At 36.8% G+C, this 26,247-nt stretch overlaps 1 protein-coding gene across 5 annotated transcripts in view; it reads left to right on the top strand.

Moving 5' to 3' along the window:
- Positions 1-26,247, top strand: part of LOC149163090 (MADS-box protein SOC1-like) — a 290,773-nt gene that overhangs the window by 68,485 nt on the left and 196,041 nt on the right. For 4 of the 5 annotated variants that reach the window (XM_089437521.1, XM_089437523.1, XM_089437525.1 and 1 more), the window contains exons 3-5: positions 2,563-2,624; positions 2,730-2,829; positions 2,943-2,984. The exons of the other annotated variant lie outside the window; for it this stretch is intronic. In XM_089437521.1, coding sequence (XP_089293647.1) covers positions 2,563-2,624; positions 2,730-2,829; positions 2,943-2,984 — 204 coding nt within the window. The remainder of the gene's footprint in view (positions 1-2,562; positions 2,625-2,729; positions 2,830-2,942; positions 2,985-26,247) is intronic. 5 annotated transcript variants of the gene reach the window in all.

The following is a 26,247-nucleotide window of genomic DNA, read 5'->3' as shown; positions in this document are numbered from 1 at the left end:
GCTTTTAAAATTTAGTGGTTGTTGGAAATAATAACTTGTACCAAGCAATGTTCACCTCACTTTTACAAGGATGTGAAACATGTGCATTCTTTTATTGATCTTGGAATTAATCAGGGAAAAGTGGTTTGGTCTTTTAGAGAGGTGTCCCCCTTGTGACTTAATAAAATTCTCCACTAGGATTCATACCTTGAAATAGCATTTTTTGGCCTTTCGATTAAGTGAGAGATGGTATGCAAACCTCCTCCAGAATGAAGCTCCCTTGCAGAATGGTTCAAATGCTCGAAGCAACAATTCTGTAAAACAAATAGATGAAAGTGGGGTTTCCCCTAGTTTGTCTTCTCCACATGACTAATATCCCCTTGGTGTCTCAACTAGATAGTCTCTATGTATTATTGATGGCACTTATAAGACAACAAATTCTACTATAAGAGGGAAAATAATCTTTTGTAAAACATTTTTAATGGCTAGTTGGATGACTCAAATAATATTTTTACCAGTCATCCATAAGTTGGAGAGTTAGCATTTTTCATAAAATATTACATTACTTTTTTGTTCTCACTAAGGGGTTGATTTAGCATCACAATGCACAAGTAAGTCCAAGGTTCTCTTTGTTAATTATCCAGATTGGTCAAAGATGAAGAATAATAGGGTTAGTTGCTCAACCTCCCACTCCTGGGTCTTTGAAGAAGCTTGACTTGCTCTTTGGAGAGTTTGACTTGACTAGGAGAGTTTGACTTGACTAGGAGAATTCCACATGGTCATTTGAAAGAATATTTTCTTTTTAACGACTACTTTCTTGGTCCATGAAGCTCCCAATGGCTAGTTGGGCTGCACAACTACTGGTTGACTTCTCCAATGCCTAGTTCAATTGGAGTTTCTTTGACTTACTAAGTCAACTTGACCAGGTTTCCTATGAATCTTTAATGACCTAGACCTTCTAACAATTTTGAGACCCTAGTATTTTGAAACTTGCACTATATGTACTCTTATCTCCCATAATCTTTCTATCCATCCTTGTCTTAGCCATGTCATTTGCCCACTGTATTGGTTCTATAATGTCATAAGGAATTTTAGAAATATAACTCTTGGATATTGTCCCTCTTGTTCTATTCATAATTTATGACATAATGCATACATCAATTTGCCCAACATTGACCTTGTTTTGCCATCTAGATACTTTTTTGACATGTTGACAAAGTTTGACCAAGAAGTAACTAGTCACTACCTTCTTTGTTTGGAAAAATTCAATGTGGCATGGACTCCTATCATCAATCTGAACAAATTGAAGCCATTTTGAATTTTTTACCATTGGGACCACTATTGGGACCACTTTTCATTGGGAAATGTGAACTCCCTTGGGAATTGTAGAAGTTATAAAAATGACACCGGCATGCATGAGAGTTGTCTAAGAGATAATGCACCAAAGCCAAGGCCAACTGTAGACTCTAACCATTTGGTAAGACATAAGTGCAACTTAACATGGGCGAGCTTGGCTCATACACTAGTGATCAGCATTGTAAAAATAGGCATCCATAAAACCATGTGTCCTCAAGTAGGTTTACCTATGGCACTCCAATACTATGTAGTAGGAAATGACCCAAAATGAACCAAGGGATCAACCATGATCCAAACAAGACAACAAGCTACAGACAATAAAATCAAGAGACATGCTTAATATACCAAATACAAAGCCCCAGATGGTTATTACAATGCTTTTTGACTTGTGACCTTGGGCTTACATTGGTGGTGATAAATTTTGCAAAAGTTTTAAGTCCATTTATTATTATTATTATTATTTATAGTAGAGGAACCATTCCAACTACTACTACTATATCTGTAGGTGCTTACATGACCCTTGATTAGACACAGATAAATCCAAGAGATTTGAACCTTGAACCTCTTGATAGGTAACACTTCATTTTCAGGAGGATCGCCAATTGAATTTTTTCATAGGGGATAATAAATTCATTTATTATTATTAGAGGATAAATAATGTTATTTGAAATTATTGGCTTATGTTTTCAAAGAGTAGATTTTTTGTTATTGTTAACTATTTTTAGTTCTTATATAATTGCTTATTTTTTAACATTTTTCTTTCTTAATCCATTAAAAATAATTTTAAATTTTACTCCAAAATTAAAACAAAATTTTAATTAAAATAATATATAAAATAAATAATATCCTTTAAAATTACTATTAAGAATAAATTCATTTTAAATTACTTTTATATAATTCCCATTTTACTCTTTTTATGAAAAAAAATAATTTTAATTTTAAAACAAAAATAAATGTGTAATAAACCCAAATGGCAGAAATAAGATTCCCATAATAGAATGAGACAGGAAAGTAAGGGATTTAATTTTAATAAACATTAACCATTATCATTGATAAAATAAAATAATAATTTATTTAACGGAAAACCAAGGAATGGAATGGAGAGACAGTCTCTGATCAATTTTCATATAGACGAAGATAATGAAAAAACTCTCATTTAAAAAATTAGGTGCAGTCTACCTATAAATACTGAATGATTAACAAGCTTTTATTATTATACTCCTGCAGTCTTTAAAGCTGGAGATTGCAAATATGGAAGAAACCATCAGGCTTCTTGAATCAACACAAAGGTAATGCAACATGCATAGCCTATCTGTGTAATCGAATTGACTATTTTATATATCATCAATCTCATATTCAGGAATTTTATCATATTTTCTTCCTATTACTTGTAGAAAGATGTTGGGGGAGGGTCTGGCATCATGTTCAGTGAAGGAATTAAATAATTTGGAAAGCCAAGCCGAACGGGGATTAAGCCATATTCGGTCACGAAGGGTACTTACATGATACCGTTTATGTAAATACCGTGTTATTTGTTTATTTCAAGGTTGCTATAATTGGTAAATTCCACGTTAACTTATGTGCTGTTGTATTTTTTGGTATATCAGATGGAAATTTTAAAGAATCAAATCGATCAACTTAAAAAAAAGGTAATATACATGCATTGCATGTCTTTCATAGAAAATATTTGGAAAGGAATGATTATATTTTGTTAAGATAACGTGTTTCCATCATCAGGGAGAATAATTTATGTTATGGATTCGGATATAATTGTTAAATTACAATTTAGTAGCTATTTACAACAAGCAATTTTATAATTTTTTATCTAGTTGTTTACTTCATTGATATTCCTTGTTGTCTTGGTTTGACTCATTGCATGTTAAATTTGTTAATATATATATATTTTGGTTTTTTTAATTCTAATGTTTGTAAATTGGTGGATTGGTGGAGGTTGAAATTTCAATTGTGAGGTGTATTTTAGGTTATGTTTTGTTGAAATTTTTTTTTATAAAAGTTGATGCATTATTTGATATAAAACTAAAGGTTGAGAAGTTTTGGGAGATAAATGATGGAAGAGAAAGAATGAGAATTTTTTTAAGTGAATCATGAATTTTTAGAATTGGAAAATAATAATAAGAAAATGAAGTTAAAGAAAATGAGTGAAAACTAAAAGATGAAAAAAATGTAAAATTGAAAAAGGAAATGTGTTGTATAAAGAGGAGATTTTTGAAGAAAGTATAGTATTAGCATGACGAAGTAGAATATTTTTAAGAAGATGAAACATGTTGGTGTATACTTGAAGGGACATGATGTAATATCACTCCTAGTTTGCCATAGGGTTTTTAAACTTGTTATGTATGGTTGACTTGGAGATTTGAGGGTGCTTATAGAATCTTTTGATAGGGTAAGTCTAGGGCCAATTCAAGCAGGTTTTGTCCAAATATCAACAGCTAATTTCTTAAGGCATATGGATCTCTTAAGGCATATGGATCTGTAGGAGCATCAAAGACTTCCTATTGCTTATTAAAGGATTCTCTTACTCTTATGTTAAAGAATCAAAATTAATTGACTTTGACAATGAAACAAAACCATTTGTTCAAGGATTAATTGAGAAAAAATGGATAAGAATGTTACATCAAAGTCATGGTGACACCTTCAAGATAAAAAATGCCGACAAACTAATAATAATTATGAAGACTTCAACTTGGAAATAATGAAAGCAAAATTAGATTCGGTGACAAAGACATGTGTAGTATCAAAGGAAACACAAGTATGTTTCCAAGAAGCATGGAAGGGATGACTGTTGTGATGGCTATTTAGCCTACATAGACATTAAATAGGTGACCAATGTGGTGCACTCCTCCAACTCCTATATTTCAATTGTTTATATTGTACAATTTCTACCATTTAAGAAAGGGAATATATATTGGGCTCTTCATGCAAAGTTTTTACTCAACCTTTATATCTCAATTATTTGTACTGTTCAATTTCTATGATCTAAGAAAGAGAAGATATATTAAGCACTTGATGCAAACTTTTTTCTCAACCTCCTACATCACCATTTGAAATGTTATCTCAATGCATTGCAAATATTTATGGAATTGAGGCTTTTTTTGATTAATCTCCAGTGGTTGTTGATGATTTGTATTAATAATAAGTGAAGATCATTTTGCTCGACTTGTTAAGGATACATGTCGTAGAGAATAAGAATATCATCCTATCTATGGGATATGTTGAGTTGGATATCTAACAAAGGTGTCCCCAATCTTCAACACACATTACACTTGTAATAGGGATGCTTTATTTTTCTCTCCTAATGTGATTGTTATAAGATCTTGTATGTGAATGAGCATGGTGCCAAAGTTGATAATTAAAAGATGCAATTGTGTGAGTTAACCAACTATGGATCTCTATGGTAATACCCTGCTTAGACAAAGTATTGCAATAAGGGAGGTATCAGCTAATCCTATGAAGAAGTGATCAATGCATCAACATTTGGAAGGGAACATAAGGGTTATAATGATATACATATATATGGGCGTGTACATTGGAAATAAATGATTGGTGGAGAAGACCTAAAAATTTGATGGGTCCAACCATTAGGTTGAGAATATTGATATAGTTTGAAGGGGTTGACGTAAGAATGCAATTTTGAGTCTAAGAAGGTCGACTTCATAAAATATGAATCATTAATGTTGTGAATAATGTCAACTTATTCGGGTATAAATGCTAATATTGAAGAGGATTGGAGAACTGACATGTGAACTTGGAGAACCTAAATTTATGGCATAAGGAGATTGATCTTGAGGGGTATTGAGGCTTAATTGTCCCTTCAGAAGCCCAAATATCCTCATGTGGAAGATTTGGAGAGAAACTTAAGTGTCTTGATTGTGTTCTGATGGAAAAGTCGAAGTGTTGAAAGGCCTTTGGAAGATGTTATGAGTGAAAGACGTTTTTGATGAAGGTGCCCATTATTTGAGTAATTTAATATAAAAATCATATTTGTTTAAAAGTTGTAACACTCCCTTCGACACCCTTCCAAGTATCTCGGGTTGCGAGAGGTGTTACTTATTGAATCAACCTGACTTACAAGGTCTATTATGAAGATGGGGTAACAAAAACCTCTTTTTCCAACGTCAAATCTTAGAACTGATACCACCATCATGTTCAACTCCTTGAGAACTTTTCTGTGATATAAGTTTTATCTCAATCCGATTCCCAGAGTGAAAGTTATGCCCTCTTGAAGTTCAATCAATCAGATAAAGTCACATTAGCATTGGGTTGTGTTGTCCCTAAAACAATGACCTCCAAATTTTAGCCTATATTCACATTTTGAAGCATCCCTTTGATCATGTGAACTGTCATTTCTAGTTGTTAAAGTGATCCTATGCTTGTTTCCTAAGTTTTCAAGTCCCTTTTTGAAGGAATTCCAAGTGTCATCTTTTAATTAAGGGAGGTGTCGTTCTTTATCAACGACGGTCAAAGAACAACTTTAAGAGGAAACTTCAGTGCTTTATGTCACATTAATGGATTCTACCTATCATAGTCACATGCACTGGACTCATTCTCAAGGTATTGCACACTTTTTATGTTGCAGTCAACATTTGTGTCGAAAGGTGTATACCAAGTGTTGCACTTGGAGGTAAGTGTTGTTTTTTCGTTGTTTCAATGGATGCACATTGATTTTTGGTCCTCAATGTTTCATTGTTATGTGGTTGGTCATTTGTGAGTGTGTGATCATGTTCAAGTCTTGTTACATGCTCGAGACTCATATTTTTGCCTTATTGATCCCACACTTAATCATTCTTGGATTTTTCTTATCATTGCAACTTGCCCAACCAAGCACCTACTTTTCTACATCCTGGAAATGTGCATTTTGCAATCATGAGCCACAGTTAAGCATTCTCTTCCTCTTGGAACCACACATTGTGCAGTCACAGTGAACTGCCTCCATAAACTACGCATTGCACAATCTTAGTGCTCATTCACTGTCAATTGCACTTGCCTATTGCACAGTGCTTTCCTAATATTGCCTCCACTATGCACTACGCACTTTTAGTTAGCGGCCAGGACATGTCTCACTCCCTCCATTGCTCAATTGCATAATGCATTGACCCTTCCTCTCAGAATTGCACATTGAGCAATCACAATGAGAAAGCATGTCATGCCCGCCTGCCTAACTTCCTCAAATGTGCAAATGTGCAAATGTGCGTCGCTATCTCAGTCATTGCATAGTGCACAATTTTAGAGCTTAGACCTTCACTCCCTGCCTCTTGCTCCTACACATTGCGTAATCCGTAGGTCTCTTCAATCATACACATTGCCCCAACTTAGTCAATATGTTGAATGAGAAACAAGGTAAATTAGGATATTTTGGGGTTATTGTCCTCTTGTCATGAGTAAACTCTATTTTTAGGTGTTATTATCTTGAGATGACAGGATGGTGCTAAAGGAGGATACCAAGGGGATAATGGATGTTACATGAAAACACTTATGAAGCTATATACCTAAAAGAGATCATCAAACAAAGAGATAAAGGGACAATAGATCACGAGGGAAGAAGGAAGATCAAGATCACATGGAAGACTCCATGCCCTAAACAACCTTTTGGGGAATGAAGATGGATAACAAGTGAACAATCCTGAAGATGTGAAGATAGCAATGAGGAGGAAAGATTGGCAATGATACACTACAATGAAATTCCATGTCACCATTGCCAATTCTCGACTTCTCAAAGTGTCACCATGAAAGTCATATGTGTCATTGTATTGTGTCACATGTAATATTGTATTATTGCACAATGAGAAAATATAAAATGTTTGGAAGCCCAAGGGTCACACATAGAATAGAAGAGTCATGTAGAAGCTCAAAGGTCTCATAGGAATTGAAGAATCACATGGGAGCTCAGGAGTAGTGAGTGAAGTCCAAGAGTCACAAGGGAGGTGGAGAGTCAACTCATTTGTTATATATACACCCCCATAAGTCAAGCAAAGGACTTGTCACCTTGGCTTCTCAAACTAGGCATCAAAAAGAAGATTAGTCTTTTGAGAAGCAAGTAGTTGCTTAACGTTCCACTATTGGAACTATTGTTGTATTATTGTAATGGCGTATCTTCGGACTTTTACTTTATAATTGAAAGCTCTTGGAGCTGGCACACTTTCATGCATATGCCGTGGATTATTGTAAGACTATTCTTTCATTGTTTGTGGTGTATGTTGATGTTTCTACATATTAATGAAAATGAACTATTTGGTTCGCTTTATTATGCATCTTTGAATTGTGTGCCTCTTGTTTTCATGATCATTATTTATTTGTGAACTATTTTGCAAGATAACTAAGATAACTATTTTGCAAGAACCATTATACATATTGTAATTGAACACATCACAAGGCTAACATACTTGTTTATCTCGAAAGTATATGCATTTCTCTTGTGTCATTCATTGTAGCCAAGGAAAACCATTAAGAATATGGTATCGAGGCCCATTTCCCAGATGGGGCTCCTACTCCAAATTTTGTGAGGTGTAGTTGGAACTTAATATCGGGGAGACCCCCTGATTGTTGGCGACATCGAACACTATCAACAATTGTAGCGCTAGAAGGAGAGAAACGTTTTTATGGCAATAATTCACCATATTCACATAAAGAACCTTCTGTGCAATGTAGAAATTGTTTGTGTTCGACTCCAACTCATATCTGAGAAAGGGGAGTCCCTCACTAAGGTCTGGAGCATGCATAAGAAGTTAGTTACGATCAGCTCCATAATATTTAACCTATCATTTGTCGGTTTGCTAGAGCTCTTGGACTACTTCTTGTTGCATCTGTTCTTCCTCATAAGCAATCAAAGGAAAAGACCACTCACTGTGGTGTTTTAGTCTCTTCGGTGGAGGAATTGGCCACTGCTACTTTTGAGGATTTGGCTATCTCACTTGAAGATTTCATTCATCAAGAAGACCTTCTACCACTATTTGGGGAAGATCAAGAAGGAGACAGGGAGGGTTTTCATTTTTCCAACGAAGAATAGTTGAGAGATTATAAACAGTTGGATAATAACGAGAATTTGAATGATGAGGGAGAAGAGTCTTCAAAATCAGAGAGTGAGTTGGAGGAGGAGGAGAACGAAGACATGGCTAGTGACCAATTGGATTAGATGGCTTAAGGGTCTCTTTCTTTTCTGGGCAATCTTCATCACTTACCAAAGCTCCTGAAAAAGTTGCTTACAAAGTATGATCCGGATAAGAAACCAAAGGCTGAAGACCATATTCATTATTTCTACTCTCATGTACTAATGTTAGAGGTATGTTTTGATGATGTTTCTTGTAGATTATTTTCGTATACTCTAGAAGGTAGAGCATCACTTTGGTATGATAACCTTCCACCAAATTTAATCCATAATTGGGGGGAGTTTAAACAATTGTTCTTAGGAAATTTTGATGATGATAGAACTCTTGCCATGTTAATTAAAGAACTTGCAAACATTAATAGAGGGGATAAAGAAAAGGTTAAGGATTTTAATAATAGATTTACACGTATTTTGAAGTAGTTCCCCACTGATGTGCAACTTAATGATTCAATTACTAAAGATTATTATACTACTACCTTGTCCACTAACATTTCCGTTTTTGTCAAGCGTGCTGTGGAAGAAACTTTGGCTCTAAATTTTGCAGAGGCAATTGCCTTTGTAAAGGACTTAAGTTCTATTGTTTGCAGAAGCAATTGCCTTTGTAAAGGACTTAAGGTCTATTGCGGTCATTACTAATCAAGAAGATTCAAAAGACTGCAAAGGCACTGGTAAAAGTCCCAAGCCTCTTACGTTAAGACTAAAGAGAAAGAACCTTTTGACATGGATAGCTTGACTAAATACTTGAAGTTGTTAACCAATGAAGTATATGAACTCAAAAGGAAGTCAAGTGAGGCTTCAAAAAATAACAAGTTTTTAAAGTTGTTTTTTAAGAACTTCAATCAACCAGCCAAGTTTGCACAAAGATCTAATGTTGTATTGAACGTTGAGAAATTGGGCATGGATAACTATTGTACCTTTCATCAAGATGCACATTTAGTGAAAACATGCCTTGAATGGAAACACAACATGAATGTTGTGGTTGCCAATCTTATAGAAAGCTTGTCAGCGGAAGAGCATTCGGAGAAGACTCGAGAGACAAGAGACTAATTAACCGACTTCGATAGAGGAAAACACAAGTGTTGGTGATTCAATCATCAGTTTTGATCTTATCTTGAACAATGATCGACAAGGAGCTGGTGAGTCCCCGGTCGGTGATGCTCCTCCTCAACAACCTGATAAGTAGTATAATTTGAGGAGCAAAGGACCGATGCCTGAGCAAGATGTGAGGAAGCAACTGTTGAGAAATATTTTACCTCCTTGTAATACTTTTCAGAGAAATCAGAACAAATCCAGAATTGCACAATGTCAGAAGAATGCTTCCAGAAATAATAAGAACAAGTCTGTCACTCTTGAGTTTTCGAACAAAGTCACACCACCTACGACTTCGGCACACCCTCCACAATATGAAGATATTGACTATAATGTTCTTGAAGATATGAATAAATCTAGAGTTAATATTTCCATATTTGAGGTAGCAAAGTTGGAAGGGAAACGTGAGTTGATCATCCAAGCATTTGCATCTCAGCCTCCATGAGGTATAACGGTCCCTGCTTCTTTGGCCTTGTCTAGTAAGTTTCCTAGTATTCTAGAATCGATCGTCAATGCGGCTAATGTAAATTCTAGATCCACTGGCCCCCATTTTCTTTTAATTTTGAGATTTTTAATTATAATGTCAATAATTTTGTAGTTGATTCCAATGCATCTGCGAATCTTATGCCTTTATTTGTTGCAAAGAAGATCAATGCTAAATGGGAAAAGACTATGAAATTTTCCTTGAAATGCAACAACTAGAATTAATTCTTCTAACTGATTAAATTTATGTAGTTTATTTTGTTACGAAAAAATAACGAATTAATCACACTGCAATTTCTTCACAATAAAAATGTTGCAGAAAATAAAATGCTAGAAAATGAGAAATATAGAGCACACAAAAAATTGACATTATTATTTTTGGACAAATTTTCCTGGAAAATCGCAATGTGGGAAAACCGTTGCGACATATGAGGGTTTTATGATTATAAAGCAATGAAATTTCGAGTACAATTGGATGCCAAAACTTGGCGATCCTCATAAAGAAAAATTGGCATAATTATTTGAGGGAATTTCTCGCTCCTCCACGGGTAATCCTAGCACAACACCACTCAGAATTCTGGCCACCCAAGAAAATTTGTCTAGGCCTCTATGTAGATGTTGTGTACCCTGTAACTCGCACTCCTGCATTTAGCCTCTGAGCTAGATGTCCTGCCTACTTTTGTTGCTTTGACCTGTCGACCCTAGGGAAAGCTCTCTTGAGCTCTGGAAGTTGAATCGACCCCCTGCTCATCTAAATCAATCTGCCACTCTGAAGTTGCCTCTGCAACATCTAGTGGAATAGCTTTGTCTCATATTGCCGCCTTTCCAGAACTGGAAATTTTCCTCAAGAATCATTGTCTCTGCGTCCTCTCTCTGGCTCGAATCCTTCTCCGTGGAATCATTGCAACTGGGAAGCTAAAATTTTGTCAAGGAATTTCACCTCAAGTGTGTTTTGTTCCAACCCCATTGACCTCCTCTTATAATATCTTGTTGGCTCACAAACGACCATGATTAAATCCTCATCAACAACTAATATCATCTATATGAGTTGATCCATGTGAGTGAGTTTCTAGAGAATTATCACATTTCTCAATTAATTCTTGTTAATTAATCACTTTTCCTAAGCTAGACTAAGGAAATATTTAATTATTAATTAATTAACTTAATTGAGCCATCTCTAGTTGTTTTCTCCTAAAAATAATTCCTAGTTTTGGATTTCTTGTGTTTCAATGCGTCTTTGACCAAAGTTGATACTAGAACACTTTTGTGATGCTACCTAATCATTAAAAACTAACACTCCCTCTTAGAGAGGAAGGTGTTCTAAATGATCTCATAAAATCTTCTCCCATACACACTGTTGATGTCTGACAACTTTGACAACCTGCCACTGCCCACTTATCCATTGCGCAACTCTGATTCATATGCTACTCTGAGCTGAACCGATACTTGCATTTGTGCTATTGCTAACATTGCACTGTACTAGATGTACTGTTGCTAACTCTTCCATTGCGTTGCAATTGATCTCATGTTGTAGTTGTTGTTGATCCTACTGCAGCTGAGAATGAAACCTTGTCCCTGCTACTGAAAAGGGTTCTCCACTATGCCCATTTGTTCTCTGAAATAGATGAACTTATCTCTCCCGAGAGCTTTTGTGAGTATATTCGAAACTTGTTCTTCTATAGGAACATGTTGTTGGTGGACTGCTGCACGCTGCACAAAATCTTTGATGAAGTGATATCAAATGTATATGTGTTTCAACCTATCATAAAACACTAGATTCTTGAAGAGCTTTATACAACTCTGATTCTCATTGTAGATACTAGTTGCTTCCATCCTTTAACTGAATAGGCTCACTAGTAGCTTCCGAAGCCATATAGCTTCGCATGTGGTTGTGCTAGTTGGCATGTACTCTGCTTCTGCATAGCTCGATGCTACTAACTTTTGTTTCCCGCTACACCAAGAAACCATCTTTGATCTAACAGTAAAGAAACAACTTTACGTGTTCTTTCTGTCCATTGAATTTCCTACCCAATTTGAATCGTGAATCCACATAGTCTTACAATATCACCTCAAGTATACCTTAATCCATACTCGACTGTGCTGCGCAAATACTTTAGAATGGCCTCACTGTTGTTCAATGCACACCATTCAGTCCCACCATAAACTAACTGAGAGCTTTGACTGAAAAGCAGATATCTGGCCTACTGTTGACCAGATACATGAGGGAATCAATAAATTATGTATACAAGGTAGGGTTTACGTCCTCGTCCTTTGGTGGATCAATATTCCTCTAGTTTGTAATCATAGGTGTAGACATCTGTCTATAATCTGGCATCCCGAATCTCTTCAGAATCTTTGTAGCATATCTCCCTTGACCAAGGAAGGTCTCCTCATCCTTTCTCCCACACTCCTAAGCCTAGGAAGTAATGCATCAGCCCCAAGTTATTCATGTCAAACTTTGTTTCCAGGTTCCTCTTGCCATCCTCTATGAGCCTTGATGACCCTGACAAGAAGAGGTCATCCACATACAACACTAGGATGAGTGGATCATCCTCTACCATCAAATAGTAAAGGTTAGGATATGTGTCACTCTTGACGAATCTGAAATGTTGCAAGTAGGTATTAATCTGACCATACCATTCCCTAGGAGCTTGATTTAGCCTGTATAGAGCTTTCTTCAACATGCACACATGTGTGCGCCTCTCATGTGTCTCGAATCCATCTGGTTGTTCTATATATACCTCCTCCTCTATCACCACGTTCAAGAACGCTGTCTTGATCTCCATCTTGTGAATCTACCATCCCATTTGTGCTGCTAAGGATATAACTGACCAAATTCAAGTATATCTGGAAACTGGGGCGAAGGTCTTCTCTTAGTATATCCATTCTTTCTGTGCATACCCCTTTGCCACAAATTTAGCCTTGTACTTCTCCAAGCTCCTGTCTGCAGCGTACTTGATCTTGTAGATCCATCGAGAGTCGAACACTGACCTATCCTCTAGCCTCGACACTACATCCCAAACATCATTTGTCATGATAGAGCTATAATCTTCTACCATGGCATCTACCCACACCTGTTGTTGTGTAACCTCCTGATAGTTAAAAGTTTCTTCAACCTGTGCCACCAAATCTTCGTACCTATCTCATTGTTTGCGCTCTCTCTTGTTTATCCTAGGAGCTCTAATGAACTCCTTTTCATCTCTCAATGTATGATAAACTCCCTTGTTGGTTCGACCGTCGGTGATTGGGGGATCAACCAACTCATCCTTCCTTTGCTGCTTCATCTGTTGCAAACTCACTGGATCCTTTGCACTTGAGGATGTGTTGGATTGGTAACTATGCTAGATCCCTGTGGTTGTCCTTGACTCCTTGTTGTTGAATCAATGGAGCTTTTGCTAGCTCACATTGATCACCTATTGGCATCTCGCGAGACTTCTTGAGGGATTTTTCCTCAATAAAATTTACATCCCGTCTCACTATGATCTTCCTGTTGCTAGGAACAGAGATCCTGTATGCCTTAGAGCTTTCACTATACACATTGAAATATCACATTTCTGTAGTCTGATCTAACTTGGTGTGCTTCTCATTTGGTACAAGGCAATAAACTATGCTACCAAATATCTTGAAGTGACTAACTCCTGGCTTCTTCCTTGAGAAGACTTCTTCAGGTGTTATCTTCCCCAATGCCTTGTGAGGAACCTTGTTTTGAATATACAAAACTGTGTTGCATGCCTCTTCCGGTAAGAACATGGGTACATCCTAGTCATATAACATTGCCTTCGCAGCCCCAACTATAGGACCCATTTTTCCGCTTTGTTATCCCATTTTGAGATGGGCTTAATGGAGCTATCCATTCCCTCGTAATGCCCTCCTTCGTGAAACCTATGAAGTGACTATATGTGTACTCACCTCAGTTATTTGAATGAAGCACCCTAATCTTCTCCCTGTCATATTCTCCACCAGAGACTTAAACTCCATGAAGCGATCCAAGACCTCATCCTTGGTCTTCAGAAAATAGATCCAGGTTTTCCTTAAATGGTCATCAATAAACATGACGATATATTCGTACCCCCTGAGAGATCTAGGGGACATAGGTGACATATGTCTGAGTGTATAAGATGTAACACACCATCGAATTTGTTTTCACTTCTTGGGAATGCTTTTTTAGCATATTTCCCAAGCACGCACCCATTGCACACATCATCAAGTTCCGTGCCTAATTGTAGAACCCCTGTTACTGTCTCCTTGAGCATTCTAAGTGGTCAATGACGTAAATGTCATGTCCTCCTATTCTATAACTCATTCAAGTTTTTTCCACTATTACTACTACTGCTAACTAGTGTGACTGGTGAGTCGAACTGCAACTTGTACAATTTGTTTGTTTGTTCCCCGATCTATTTCACCATCTTCCAATTTTTGGTGTTTGATGAACACCACCTTCGCTACGAAGTGGACATCATATTACTTATCCTGTGACTGGGAAACTGAAATCAGGTTCATACCAAATCCTGGCACGTGCAATACATCTATAACATTGGTGCTTGCTCTTGACTCCCTCTCTAAGTTAATGGTGCCCCTCCCTACTAGAGTGCATTTCGTCCTGTTTGCCATCGTTATCTGGAAATCCATTTTCTCCTCTTTAAAGCTGGAGAAATATTCTCTAACTCCTATAATGTGAGTTAACGCTCCACTCTCTATATACCAAACTCGGTTTGAATTTGAGAAAGTTATGCAAGCAAAATGATCCTCCAATCTAGAAGACAATCTTGTAGACTCCTAAATATTAAATTGTTCCATGGCTATATTGGAGGATTCTGGAAAATTTACTAGAGACATCTTGAGTATAATCTGTGTGGTATTTCTCTTCCACTTGACGTTGATTTTGCTACAGCAAAACTGCTGCTAATCAACTGTGCCCAGATCTATCCTGCGAATTCACTAATCAGCGTCATTGGAACTCCTTCTAGCTTCACCACTGCTTGCTGGAACTACAAATGAGAACTGTGAATTTTCCTCTCATCTGCATTGGAAAATTGTCCGCTCTTACCACCAGTTTGAACTGCCTAGCTAGGTCTTCACAAATCTGGAGAAATTGTTTTGCTGCTCCTCTGAACTCCGAATTTCTCCCTCTTTGTTTCCGAGCCTCTAATTTGTTGAACTTGCTTTGATATCGTGTGAAAAAGTAATGTTTTAATCACACAAAAATTTCTGCACAATAAAAACGCTATGGAAAATAAAATATTAGAAACTGAAAAATATAGAGGACACACAAGAATACGACACTGCTATTTTTGGAGAAATGTCCTCGGAGAAACCCATGTGGGAAAGCCAGTGCAACAAATCAGGGTTTTATTATTATGAATAGTGAAATTCCGAGTAGCACTGGATTCCAAAACTTGGCGATCCTCAACAAGGAATTCTGGCAAAATTGTTTGAGGGAATTTCTCCCTCCACCAACGACAATCTCGGTACAAAACACCACTCAAAAATCTGGTAGTCCAAGAATCTCTATGCAGAGGTTGTGCAACCTGTGACTTACACTCCTATAATTTACCTTTAGGTTTGATGTCTTTCCTGTTGTTTCTATTGGAAGTGATCCTCCGACCCCCTTGCAAACATTCTCGATCTTTCGAACTTGAATCGACCCCTTGCTCAACTAAATTGATCTGCCACTCTAAAGCTACCTGCACAGCCTTAAGTGGAACAATTTTGCCTCTTGCTGCTGCCTCTCTGGAACTGGAAATTTTCCTCCAGACTTATTGTCTCTGCCCCTAATTGTCTCTGTGTCCTCTCTCAGGCTCGAATCTTTCTTTCCTAAATCACTACAACTCAAATGCTCAATTTCTACAAAGAAACTTGACCTCAAGTGTCTTTTTCTCCAACCCCATTGACCTCCTCTTATAATATCTCGTTGGATGACCAACGACCATGATTTAATCCTCGTCAACAACTAAGTTCATCTCTGAGCTGATCCATGTAAGTTTCTAGAGAATTCTCACCGTTCTCAATTAGTTCATGTTAATTAATCACTTTTCCTAAGTTAGACTTAGGAAATATTTAGTTATTGATTAATTAACTTAATTGAGCCATCTCGAGGTGTTTCCTCCTAAAAATTTTTCTTGGTTATGGAATTCTTGTGTTTCTAACTGTCTTTGACCAAAGTCAAAACTAGAACACTTGTCTGATGCTACCTATCCGTAAAAAACTAAGACTCCTTCTTAGGGAGGAAGGTATTCTAGATGATCTCATAACATCTCCTCCCATAAATGGTGCTGCTGTATGACAACTGTGACAACCCGACACTACCCACGAAGCAACTGTGCAACTCTAATTTATCTACTTCTTTGAGTTGAACCAAGGCAATGAAGCATTTTATGCCTCATGTATTAAAACGTTATGTTATCGTCTTTGTGGCACACCCAATGGTTAGATCGTTGTTTCTGCAACAAGAGTTAGGTGAGAGGAGGGTGAACTGGATGAGAAGCCTTCACGAATATGATATAGAATTCATGCCAGTTCATACAATAAAAGACCATGGTGTTTGTCAGCTTGCAACAGAAGTAGTCAATTAGCTAGAAGAGGATTATTCTAAATGGGAACAAGAAATTGAAATGTTCAATATTGAGCAAGCTACGCCTATAAACGCAGCCATGTCTTAGTACACTGATGTACGTCAATATCTAGAGCATGAAACCTTGCCCCTTGCACTTATCAACGAAACAAAATAGGGCAATTCAACTTAAAGCTTTATCGTGTTAGCTTGTACATGGTGTGATTTTTCGGAAGCACCACAATGGTGTCGTGATCAGATGCCTAGAAGCACAAGATAGAGAAAACGTATTGAAAGACCTTCCTGATAAGCTAGCTGGTGGACACTACACAGGCGATACTACCTCCCATAAATTCATGCAAGCTTGTTATTATTGTCCCACACTATTTAAGGATGCACATGCCTATGCCCATAATTATCTCGTATGTCAAAGATGTGTTCATCGAGGTAGGAAGTTAGCAGCCCCATTGCATCACACTATCGTTAAAAATCCATTTCAACAGTGGGAATTGGATGTTATTGGTGAGATTTTCCCACATTCATCAAAGCAACACTGACATATCTTAACTGCTACAAATTACTTGGCGGGTTGAAGCAATTCCATTGAAACAAGTGAATGAGCAAGAAGTCATCCACTTCCTTAAGGAACATATTATTACTAGGTTTGGCGTTCCAACGTCACTTGTTCTTGATAATGCAACTTACTTTTCATCGCTAAAACTTTATGATTTTGCATTAGAGAATGATATTGTTTCAAAGCACTCATCTAATTACTACCCTCACGAAAACAGTGCAGTGGAGTCTACTAATAAGAACTTAGTTCACATTATTAAGAAAACCGTTTACTATGAGCAAAGGAATTGGAATAATGCATTGTTGAAATGCTCTATGGGCTGACCGTGTCCCACCAAAACCCTCTCTAAAGACCTCTCCTTACTTCCTCATGTATGGAAAATAAGTTATCCTTCCTTCGAACATATACCTTCCTGCCCCTCAACTCTCCGAGGAATCCTGAGTTAATCCATGCCTTGTTGTTCAAAGAAATATAGACACCCTTATTAAGTTAGAGGAAGTAAGGCGAAAATAAAAAGAAAATTTTGATATGCATCAGAATCGTATAAAGCGCTGGTTCGACAAGAAATATGTGGGGAATAAGCAGTTCGATGTAGGAGACCTAGTATTAAATGGGATTAAACCGATGAAGAGAAAGGTAAACACACCAAATTGATAGCTCGAGAAACATTCTCGCATTCCCATCATGTGCGTAGAAGTCCCACTATCAATATACCAAACCTTAGAGGACGCAAAACTTGACAAGCAAGCGACTTCTTCTTTCAGTAAGGAAGCCAACACAGAACTGTCGTGATTCATTATATTCTTCGTGCTTTCGTCTTCCCAAGAGAACTACGTGAGTCCTCTTGAGTTGCTGCTCTAGCATCATGTTCACGACTCATTGCAGATTATCTAATCTCGTTGCATGATCTGAGCTTTGATATCATGTGAGAATTCCAAACATGAAATTCTATTGACCATTGTGTTTATCGTAATAAACAAAATGATGGTAGCTATATTATATTGCTTTTGTATAAATAGAAGACATACTTGTTGCAGTGTCTAACATGCAAGAAATAAATGTGCTGAAAGGAAAATTAGAAAATTCATTTGCAATGAAGGATTTGGGTGTTGCAAAACAAATCCTTGGTAGGAGAATAAATAGAGACAAGAAAAATTACAAAATAACATTGTCTTAGAGTGAGTACATAGAGAAGGTGTTGGAAAGATTTAATATGTAGAATGCAAAACCAGCTAGTAAACCTTTGGCTATCCATTTCAAACTAAGTAAGGAGATGTGTCCTAAGACCCAGGAAGAGATGGACTATATGTGTAAAGTTCCATATGCATCAGTAGTTGGAAGCTTAATATATGCAATGGTCTGCAAAAGGTCTGATATTGCACATCTAGTGGGAGTTGTAAGCATGTCTATAAACAAACCAGGAAAATAATATTGAATGGCAGTGAAGTGGATTCCCATGTATTTGAAAGGTACCACAAATCAAACATTATGATTTTGTGGATCGAAACTCTCTGTAGGGATATGTTGATGCATATATGGCAGGTGATAGAGATAACAGGAGGAGAAACAATGGAAGCAGAGTATGTTGCTGCTATACAGGCTAGTAAAGAAATGATTTGGTTACAGAGGTTTATGGATGAATTGGGCAAGAAGCAAGAGATCGGAAGGTTATTCAATGACAGCGAGAGTGCCAGTCATCTTGCAAAGAGCACAACTTTTCAACCCAAGACTAAATATATATAGCTCAAGAACCATTTCATCTGGTCAGTGTTGGAAGATGGACAATTGACGCTGGAAAAGATGCACACTTGATAGAATCCTGCAGATATGTTAACAAAAGTTGTAACTAGGGAGAAACTGAGATTTTGCTCAGTTTCAATTGTTGTGATCAAACTTGAGTTCTGATTCATAATGTTACCACTCAAAGTAGCACCCTTCACAAATTTTTGAGAAAAATTCTATGAATGTAAGCTTAGAAGGGAAGCCTAACATTGCCACCTTAGGATGGTTTCTGTTTGAACCGGGATCCTTGCTTTGTGGGGGTGGGGGGGTGGTTATAAATAAATAGTGATAAAAATTTCAACAATTATCAAACTTATCCTCTAGTAAATTAATCAATTCATTACTTAACAAATAAGCATTAGATATAAACATGAAACTTCAACTAGAATCAGAAAATGAGAGCAATAGTCATAAGAAATACACATGCGCAATGAAACACAGTGATCGCATAACATGGGAACATAGGGTCTCTGGTGGAAAATTCCCCTCTGGGGTAAAACTCACCCATGCTATGGTTGTGCTACTCAATATATTTTATTATCTGTCAAGAAAATCTTTACATGGAGAGTACAATATGGTAACTATCTGAAAGGAAATATGATCTCCATATATGACTCTACAGACACCCACCTGATCAATAAGCCTTGCCCAACACCCATTGAACTTATGAAGAAATTGTTCTCAATCATTTTTTTGTAAGAGCACCCACCCCACTTCTCTATGTCGTTCACCTTTCATGTGTTTTCAAACTGAAACACTTTAAGCTGCTCAACATGAACATCACAACAAAAATATATTGATTGCTCATAATCAAAACACAATAAATCAATGACTGAATCAACTCAAATCATAGCCCTCTCTCTCATCCTCAACTCACATGCGCTCAATACATTTTCTGCAAATAAACTAGATGAAAAAACTCAACAATGCAACATATAATTTCCTTATGAAAACATGAGACACTACTGCAACCAATCTATTACAATCATATAAACTCAAAACAATATTTTTTCCCCTGCAATCACAAATGCATTAGCAAAATCCTTTGTATCCTAGTCACTTCTCTTCTGCATAAAAATAGTCTTCAGACATGCATACTTTTGTTTTGCTACATCTATGCCTCCATGCATACTCTACTTTAGCAAATTCACACTCCTCACCAATGGCTCTCAAAAGCACTATGACAATTTTCTCACTCAAGAGAACCAAACTAATGAGAAACCTTTCTCCACATATTTGTAGTTTTTGAAGATGATTAAATCAATTAATTCCAATCATGTAGTGGAGCTCTGTTCATATGCTGAAAGTGGTTTGGTTCAATGCTTCTTGACTCAATCAAGCCACTATCTTCATTTACTAATAAATATTCCCTTTTAACCATCATCTATAAGTACAACAACCTTTTTCCAACCTTTACATGATGAGTCCCGATTAAGACAAGTCAGAAAACCAAATAAACCCCTGATGAGCGCAAGGAACAGGGAGAAATTTTCGTGGAAATCCTCAGGTGCTCCCACAATACAAGCTGCATCTGACTGCAACCCGTCAGTTTCTGCCATAGGCCTAGAAGTCAATGACTGGAGCTTTCTAGTCGCTCCCACAGGTTTGGTTCCATGCGACTGAGGCGGAGGATGACTGAAAACAACTTTCTTTTGCTCAGACTTTGCCCAAGCTTACTCCATTGCTTGACAACCTTTTGTAAGACCTCAGGGAGCCACTGTAGCCTCTGTAACACTCGAACAATACACTGTAGCAACTGCATCATCATCACAAGTCAAACTAGGTTTACTTGAATGCCATCCATCAACAGCTGCAACGCTGAAGCCATCAAACTTCACCATAGCTACTCCAACATTTGCATTCATCAACTTTGCATTTTAACATCAATGTAGCCTCGAACACCAATGGTACTATGTTCACATCAATGCCAACGAAACAACTGAGCCATAAAGCCAACAATCTCCCCCTTTGGAATTGATGGCAACTCCAAGTAAACTAATCAACTGGCCTTTGAAGAACTCCTCATTCACTCACTCTTTAACGTTAATGGAAAAGGGCTCAGCTCATCCAAGAAGGCATAGCTGAATAAACACTACCCCCCTGAACACTCGCTGTGTCTCAACAAGCAACAATAACTATGACCATCAACAAAATGTGGACCATAATCATAATGCATCAACGAACAACAACACCTCTCATGGCAACGTGACAACAAACAATAGCAGGAATTGCTTTTTGTCTCTGTTGAAGTAGCGGTAGTACTCTCAAGGAATAAAAACATGTAGATCAACAACAAAACATAATCAACAACTCCATGATCACCACTCTCAACTAGAGCAACGACACTCGCTCCATCAACATCACCACCAACAACAACAAAACAATTGTTCACCATCATAAAGCATGACTACACTATATGCATCAGTAATAACATATTGTAGACAATGACAATAATATCCTCCCATTCAACCACGTATCATAACTGGAAACCATAGCAACAAGGCATATGATGACCATCATCCAATATGGTGTGAGTGCAATGCATAATATCCTCCAAGTGACAAGCAGGAGGCTACTCTAGACGAACCAAGGACTCTTTCTCAAAAATATTGCAATGAAAGTACAAGGTTTCATAATCCTACTACAGGGATACAAGAATGATAGACTGTGACTGTAAAATGCCTAAAGAAAGCTAGAATATGACTCCTCACATATACATGAACATCACTCATATGATTCTACCAATGACCCAAGAGTGATACATGATGTTACATGGCTACAAAATAATTCTGAAAGCCCACACATGACTACAAAAACATAGCATATACTAGCTGATATAAGGCTGAAATAAATCTCATGATGCTCTCTCTCAAGACAATCTTGACTCATGACGATACATACAATCCATTTCATGGATCACTCAATCAACACAATGAAGATAAGTAGTGACAATACAAGGCTTTGATCCATGATCAAAAGTGAATAATTGCATGCCAAAAAGAGTGTGCACAACTCTCTCCAAAGATTTGCCAGAACATGTCCTGAACTAGCAATTTGCAACACCAATAGTTAGCAGCCCCAAAAACACAAGCCTCCATGAATGAACTATAGCAACAACTATCCATTCACATATAACAATAAGTAACAAAACACTATTAGCCATCCATATGAATGAATCAACACTATAACCTCCAGCTGAATAGCAAGCAACAACATGCCTCTAATCATTAGGCAACTATCATATATATGCCATCAACACAACCTTTCTTTTTCCGGCACCAACAACACATATACATCATGAGCAATAATTTGATCTGAAAACAATAATGCAACAACATATGCAAGTAATCCTCAAATACAATCAACAATAGTAACCATGCAACCAAGCTTCTGTAGCACAACCTCTAGGCATAAGATGGCTATCATCAAAGTAAGAAATCTGCAATACAAACTTCATCCACTCTCTCTAGATATCATATGTGCACCAACAAGCACAATCCTCATCATCATTAACAAATATATGTGATAGTCTTCAAGGTGAGATCCTTATGACAATATGATATGCAAATAGGATGCATGGCCTCTTGATAATGCAATGTAAGATATATGACTCATGTGAATACACATGCAATGGACTCTCAACCATGTTACAACTGTATTGAATGATGTAACAATTTTCTTCAAACAACTCACAAAAATCAACCAACAACTTCTTAATACACATGCATGTATCAATGACCCTTCCTCATGTGAAAAATGACTCTAATGAAGTACAAGTGTTAGGGTTTCAAAGAGAGTAACATCATTCTCACAAACTATCACAAAACTTCCCATTGAAGAAATAGTATCCTGCATGGCATAAGTGTTATTCATGTAAATCATAACGGAAAATCAAACTACCCATAAGCCTATTCCATATTTCCATCAACAAGTATTGCTTGTTGCATGAAATTTTGTTCATGTGCATAAAATAGAAAAATAAACTTCTCGAAACATGGTTGTAACTATCAACAATCATGAGACAAAAAGATAAAATGATATGCAATGCATCAACCTTGTAGAACTCCCCTTGGACTCATGTTCTCTCCTTCTATACCTTGAAACGATCTTGTGGACTTGAAATTAATAGGTGCATGAGGCTGAAATTTCCTCCTTTTAATAACATGCACCTATCAAGTTTGGCTTCTCTTGAAGCCATCTCCTATTGTGCAGAACAAAAAGATCTACTCCCCCCAAGTAGAATATCCCTTTGCAAATAAAAACATTCTTCCTTGATGTCCTTTAAAGAGCTTGTTCTTTGCGGCTCATCTTTTCTCCTCCATACCTTCTTTGTCTTCAATATTGGGCTTCCTCTTTTTGTTGGCTTGATCTTGTCATATCTGCAAGCTAAAGCTTTGTGTCCATATTTTTCCACACTTGAAACAACGATTATCCAATAAAGTTTGTTTTCTTGCAAAAACAGTACATTCTCTAGCATAGTGACCATAATGATTGCAAGAAAAACAATACCCATAAAATAATCTTGGATACCTTGTGTTTTGTTTTGCTGGACCATGAATGCTTGGCTGCCTTCATACCTTCTTGAACAACCGCATGTTGTGATTGTGATCTTCTTTTCTTTGATGATGTTGCTTCCTAGAACCTTGTTTGACTTTAGAGGTGGTGGACTTATGATTGTCCGCTACTTGGTTGTTCTCCACTTTCTATTTTTCTTTCAAAAATCATGATTATTCTTCAAATCCAAATCTAGTTTTAACAAGTGGATATCTTTGACTGAGGAGGATTTCATCCAAAAATTTGGTGCTTTTCTCCAATTTTCAATACAACGATAGCTTATTATTTGCCTTTTCAAGCTCACATCTCAAAGAGGCTATTTCCTTTTCAAGGCTTGCATAATAGCCTTCCTGGTTTTGCAGCTGGTTTGAAAATTCTCATTTTCCTTGATGAATTCCTCTTGCTCGATTTTTAGATCAATAATTCGCATGTCATTACTGTCATGGCTACTCTCATTATATTCTTAAGATGAAATTGGATTTGCTACTACTATGACTGTGGATTGATTTTTATCATTCTCTTTCTCTTCAAGAATGTAATGGTCTTTTTCAATAATTTCATAATCGTGAATCCTTTTTCTTCCATAGAAACTATGTATCTTATTCATAATTTATTTTATAGTCTTGCAGTGTCTCACTTTTGCTACATCATGATTTGATGATCCCTTCAAAAGGATCTTCTTGGCTTCCTCATTAAACTCATATTGTGTACCATATTCAATTGAGAGCACAATATCCACATCAAGATTTAAAAGAAATGCTTCAAATTTTACCTTCCAAAGCATATAATCTGATCCATGTAGAAAAGGAACTCCATCTGCTGCAAATGTTTACTAGTTAGCCATTATCTACCTTCTAGTAGTGAAGCTGCACTAGAAGGAATTGTGGCTCTGATATGTATTGTTGAAACCAGGATCACTACTGGGGGGTGTGAATCAGTGGTGATAATAATTTCAACAATTATCAAACTCTTCCTGCAGTAAATTAATCAATTCATTATTTAACAAATAAGCATTAGATTTGAACATGCAACATCAACTAGAATCAGCGTATGAGAGTTAGAATCATAAGAAATAAACATGCACAATGAAACAAAATTATCACATCACATAGGAACATAGGACCTCCAGTGGAAAACCCACTTTTAGGCCAAAAACCACTCTTGCTGTTGCTGTGCTGCACAACATATTTTATTATTTGTCAAGCAAATCATTACATAAGTATGGAAACTATCTGAAAGAAACTATGATCTTCATCTACGACTCTATAGACACCCATCTGATCAACAAGACTTTCCCAATACCCATTGGACTTATGAAGAAATTTGTTCTCAATCGTTGTTTTTCCGGAGCACCCATCCCACTTCTCTATGTGGTTCATCTTTCATGCATTTACAAACTTGAACACTTGAGCTTCTCACTATGAATTTATCACAACTACAATATTTTCATTGCTCATAATCAAATCACAAAACATCAATGAGTGAATCAAATCAAGTCATAGCCCTTTCTCTCATCCTCAGCTCACATGGCCTCAATACATTTTCTGCAAATAAAGTACATGTAGAAAATCAACAATGAAATACATCACTGACATATGAAAAGATGAGACACTACTGCAACCAATCTGTAACAATCATATAAAATCAAACAATAATTTTGCCCCTTCTATCACAAATGCATTAGCAAAATGCTTTGTAGCCTTGTCACTTTTCTTCTGCATAAAAATAGTCTTGAGCCATGCATACTTCTGTCTCTGCTACAACTATACCTCCATGCACACACTACTTCAACAAATTCACACTTCTCAGCAATGGCTCTCAAAAGCAATATGACAATTTTCTCACTCAAGAGAACCAACCTAATGAGCAACATTTCTCCACATATTTGAGTTTATGAGTAACTCTGTCTTTGGATCTAATACTTTAAAGTTTGATGGTGTTGTTGATTCCATCCTTAGCGAGGAAATGAGACGCAGAAACATCAATACGACATCAAGGAATGGTTTAATTGTAGAGGCTAGGGGAAAAAATTTAAAGAGGAAGGAGCCCAAGAAATCATAGTAAGTCAAGAAAGGGCAGATCCAAATCCAGATTAGGAATAGTGTGTTGGAAATGCAAGAAGAAAGGAAACCTAAAGAAAGATTGCAAATATCATAAAGGGAAAAGAAGAAGATGGACAACAAGAGAACAATCATGAAGTGAATGTGACAGGTGCTGTGTTGCAAGATGCTTTGATTCTCTCATTAGAGAATATTATTGATGCATGAGTGGTAGATTCAGGGGCCTCATTCTATGCCACACCTTATAGGAAACATTTTCATGACTATGTTCAATGAGATGTTGGATAAATTTGTCCAGGTGATGATAAACCCTTTAAAATCATTGGAATGGGTAAGGTTTTTATAAAGCAATGAAATAGAAACCAATGACTATTGAAGGAGGTAAGGCATGTTCCAGACTCGAAGAAAAATCTAATCTCAATGGGGTAGTTAGGTGGTGAAGGCTGTGTAACTACATTCACAGATAAAGCCTAGAAGGTTAGTAAAGGAGCTCTGGTAATAGAAAAAGGAGGAAAGGTTGGCACGTTGTATTTATTTAATGATATTTAAAATTCCGTTAATGCATTAACCTCTATAGGACAAATATGACATTGTGGTATTATAGGCTCGGTTGATAACGGGATGTAGATTCTTCTCTCAAATAATTTTTTGCTAGGTTTGAAGCGTGTTGTTTTGGATTTCTGGGAAAATTGTGTTT

The sequence above is a fragment of the Pinus tabuliformis genome, chromosome 5_2 (assembly GCF_031772625.1).
Source record: "Pinus tabuliformis cultivar Carrire ecotype Pingquan chromosome 5_2, CPIR1, whole genome shotgun sequence".
NCBI lineage: Eukaryota > Viridiplantae > Streptophyta > Pinopsida > Pinales > Pinaceae > Pinus > Pinus tabuliformis.
The sequence above is the reverse complement of the archived record's forward strand: the minus strand, read 5'-3'. Positions and strand labels throughout refer to the sequence as shown.